The 4,435-nt window shown below is 30.0% G+C and overlaps 1 protein-coding gene across 1 annotated transcript in view; it reads right to left on the bottom strand.

Annotated features, from left to right (window-relative positions):
- Positions 1 to 200: 200 nt before the first annotated feature.
- The window catches only part of LOC107564314 (E3 ubiquitin-protein ligase Midline-1-like), a 36,347-nt gene continuing 32,112 nt past the window's right edge, over positions 201 to 4,435 (bottom strand). The window contains exons 8-10 of the mRNA XM_016249353.1: positions 3,824 to 3,985; positions 2,469 to 2,676; positions 201 to 646 (exon numbers count right to left, since the gene is read on the bottom strand). Of these exons, the coding sequence (XP_016104839.1) occupies positions 298 to 646; positions 2,469 to 2,676; positions 3,824 to 3,985 (719 nt within the window). The 3' untranslated portion in view covers positions 201 to 297. The remainder of the gene's footprint in view (positions 647 to 2,468; positions 2,677 to 3,823; positions 3,986 to 4,435) is intronic.

Below are 4,435 nucleotides of genomic sequence, written 5' to 3'. Positions count from 1 at the left end.
GATTATGGACTCATATTTTAGTTATAAGCGTCTTAATGCTGGATTAGTTTCAGCTTTTGTCTTCTCCAGATGTTAACTGATGGACTGGAGTGCTGTGGATTATTGTGATGTTTTTCTCAGCTGTTTGGACTCTCATTCTGACGGCACCCATTCACTCCAATGGTGAGCACGTGATGCAATGCTGCATTTCTCCAAATCTGATGAAGACACAAACTCATCCTAATCTCGGATGGCCTGAGGGTGAGTGCATTTTCAGTTCATTTTCATTCTGGGCTGAACTGCACGCTGGAGGTGCGTTCAGTCGCGCGGGTCGCTGATCTCTAAGTGGTCCGGGATGGGGAGCCCCGTGAGGACGGTCAAGCACTTGTTCCACACGCTGAAGACGGGACAGATGGGCTGCGAGAAGGCGATGTCGAAGGTGTACAGGTGCTGCGTTCCCGCGGCGTCGTAAAACGCCAGAGAGCCGGAGTCGTAGTCGAGCAGGACTCCCAGACGCCGCATGTGAGGAGACGGCTCGATGGGAAACTCCTTACTGTTGTGACGCACGGCCCACGAGGTGTTGCAGCGGCTCAGTACCCATGATGCCGAGTCCTTACCCACCCAGCCGTGCTTGGGAGCCGATTTGTAGGCGATCCCGATAGCAAACCTAGACGAAATACATTTACATACACAAGTTTATTTATACACTCTACTGGTCAGAAGTTTAGAACAATTCAGATATTTTAATGTTTTTGAGTCTCTTCTGCTCACCAAGGCTGCATTTATTTGATCAAAAATACAGTAAAAATTGTGAAATATTATTATAATTTAAAACAGCTGTTTTCTGTGTGAATATCTGTTAAACTGTAATGTATTTCTGTGATGCGCAGCTGTATTTTCAGCATCATTACTCCAGTCTTCAGTGTCACATGATCTTCAGAAATCAGTATAATATGCTGCTCGAGAAACATTTCTGATTATTATCAATGTTGATGTATTTTGATTTATGATACTTCTAGTCGATGATTATTTAGTATAAAAATGTATTTTAAATTTACTGCAAAATGTTCAGATTTCTACAAGCATAAGTGGATTTATAAGGTTTATATGTTATCATTAAAGGTGTAGACAATATTATTATTAATATATTATAATTAAAAATAAACTTTTTGCGGAGACTGAATGGGATTTTAACTTCAGGAACGGACTGTTGTGCTCTATTCAGTGTCGTTATTGTTAATTAAAACAATTTTCATTATTTGAAATAAAGGTGAAATTAAATAAAATAGAAATATTAGATGAAGAACTAAAAACTTGAAGTACTAAAATTACTAAAAGTAAACAAAACAAAACAAAACAAAACTTAATTTAATAAAATAAAATAAAATAAAATAAAATAAAATAAAATAAAATAAAATAAAATAAAATAAAATAAAATAAAATAAAATAAAATAAAATAAAATAAAATAAAATAAAATAAAATAAAATAAAATAAAATAAAATAAAATAAAATAAAATAAAATAAAATAAAATAAAATAAAATAAAATAAAATAAAATAAAATAAAATAAAATAAAATAAAATAAAATTAAATAAAATTAAAATTAAATTAAATTAAATTAAATAAAATAAAATTTAATAAAATTTAATAAAATAAAATAAAATTAAATTAATTAGATAAAGAGCTTAAACTTAAAAACATAAAAATTTGAAATGCTGTCTTGGCAACTAACTGAAATAAATAAGTTTAAATTTAAGTACTACAATTACTATACGTAAAATAAAAATTAATTAAATATGATGAAAAATAAAATAAAATATTAGATGAAGAGCTTAAACTTAAAAACACAATTTGAAATGCTATCTTGGCAACTAACAGATATAAATAAGTTTAAATTGAAGTTCTAAAATGACTAAGTAAAACTGAAATATAGATAAAATGAGATGAAATAAAATAAAATATAATATAAATATTAATAAAACAAAATATAAACATTAGATGAAGAACTTAAAATTAGAACATTAGAAACGTTGACTTGCCAATTAACTGAAATAAATGAGTTTAAGTTGAAGTATAAAATGACTAAAACTGAAAAAAAAAATATATATATATATATATATAAATATTAAAATATTAATAACTAAAATTACTAAAGCTGAAGTAAAAAAAAAATATTTCAACCTAAATATAAAAAGCAAAAGCTAAATAAAATGACAAAAGCACATATAATTTCCACATATAAAAATGTAAAATTATAGGCATATTAGCATTGCTTCCTTGTCTTATTCAAGCTTACTGATATGATGATGTTTTGTCAATATATTGGAAAAGAGCCAGCGTTATCTATTTTGAATTAGCAATACTAATATATAAATAATACTAAGATAACTCTATATATTGTCATGTGACAAAACATCATCATATCAGTAAGTCTGAATAAGACCAGGAAGCGCTGCTAATATGTTTAGAGTGGCGCTGTGTGTGTTTACCACGTGCTTCCTCCGATCAGAACCTCCCAGTAGTGCCTGCCGCTGTCGATGAACACGTTCCCCGTCACGCCGTAGTTCCCCGTGCTGCCGAAGCGGTCCTGAGCGTGGCTCTTCATGGACGAGGCTTCGTCCCGCTCCACCGTCAGATTGTCATGTGACACCTTCAGCTTCCTGTGGGCCGCCTTTGGGTCGAGCTTAAACGGCTGACCTGCCATGCACAAACAATCACATCCATCCCATAATGCATCTGCTGCCAGTCACAGAGAGTCAGAGCTCATGACTTCAGGAGATCCCGCAGCTGTTTACTGTGAGCTCACATCACTAAACATAAAGACAAACGTTCGCCGACTGAAATAAAGCTGAAGTAACATCATATTAGAAATAGAAATATATAATAGAAATATTGCCATGGTAACTCGCTGAACTGAATTAAGTTGAAGTAATAAAATTAATAAAAATGAATTAAAGCTAAATATTCGTTCATCCATCTATGAAATCCTGAGTAATTTTACTATAAGGTCAAAGACACTAAACATAAAGACAAAGCTGAGATAAAATAAAGCTGAAACATAAATTAAATATTAGATGACAAACCTAAACTTATTACTAATTGCAACTAACTGAATTGAAATATATATTTTAAGTTGAAGTACTAAAATTAATAAAACTAAAACTGAAATAAAATATATATATATATATTAAAGGTCAAAGTCACTAAACAAAGAAAAATCTACTAAAATTATAAAAAAATTAATTGAATGAATGAATTGAAATAAAGCTAAAATAAAATAAAACGCTGAAAAAAAAAAATAAATAAATAAATATTAGACGAAAAACCTAAATTTAAAAAACTTAAAATGAGAAATGTTGCCATGGTAACTAACTGAATTGAAATACGTTTAAGTTGAAGTACTAAAATTGTTAAAAAGTGGAAATAAAAAATATATATATATTAAAGGTCAAAGTCACTAAACAAAGAAATAAGTACTAAAACTATAAAAAAAATTCTTGAAATAAAGCTGAAATAAAATTCAAAAATAAATATTAGACGAAAAACCTAAACTTTAAAAAACTGAACATGAGAAATGTTTCCACGGCAACTAATTGAATTGAAATATGTTTAGGTTGAAGTACTAAAATTAATAAAACTAAAACTAAACTAAAAATAAATTAAATCTAAATACTAAAAAAAAAAAACTAATAAAAATGACAAATGCCCATAACAATATTAATCAAATTGAAAACGGAAAATATCAAAATAAAAGTTAATTCCTATCAAATACAGAAATCATTTTTAAAACAACTAATTCTACAATAAATCTCTGCTGCAGTATTTTGTCCTTGACACGTCTCACTGTTGGTCTTGAGTTTGTCCGGCGGGCTGCTGCGGCTCCCAGCCTGGTTCATGGCCTTCACCAGGAAGATGTACTTGGTTCCGCTCTGCAGGCCGTGAACCGTGTAGTGATTCTGCTTGATGTTGGGCACGATCATCCAGCTGTCCATCGAGTTACACAGACCTGAAACGTCACGCACAACACCCAAAACAGTCTGTACATTTCTACTGGAGACAGAAAACAGTCTGTACATTTCTACTGGAGACGGAAAACAGTCTGTACATTTCTACTGGAGACGGACAATATGCTGAAATGCTCTTTTACTGTGACCACGCGCACAACAGGGGGATATATCCCGCTTAAAAATGATTCTGCATGTGCCATTTTTGAAAAGAAAAATTATTTCAGAATTAATTTTAGCTAATAAAATAATAATAATTATAATATTAATAATTGCACTAAAATGAAGCTTGAAATATAAAATCATTTCAGACCTAAAAGTCTTGTGAATTCCTGGTGGTAAAATAAAATAAAATAAAATAAATAAATAAATAAATAAATAAAATAAAAAATAAATAAATAAATAAATAAATTAATTAATTAAATTAAATTAAATTAAAAAAAAAAAAAAAA

The sequence above is a fragment of the Sinocyclocheilus grahami genome, unplaced genomic scaffold (assembly GCF_001515645.1).
Source record: "Sinocyclocheilus grahami isolate Dianchi unplaced genomic scaffold, SAMN03320097.WGS_v1.1 scaffold923.1, whole genome shotgun sequence".
Classification (NCBI taxonomy): Eukaryota; Metazoa; Chordata; class Actinopteri; order Cypriniformes; family Cyprinidae; genus Sinocyclocheilus; species Sinocyclocheilus grahami.
This window is presented reverse-complemented; position numbering and strand designations above follow the sequence as displayed.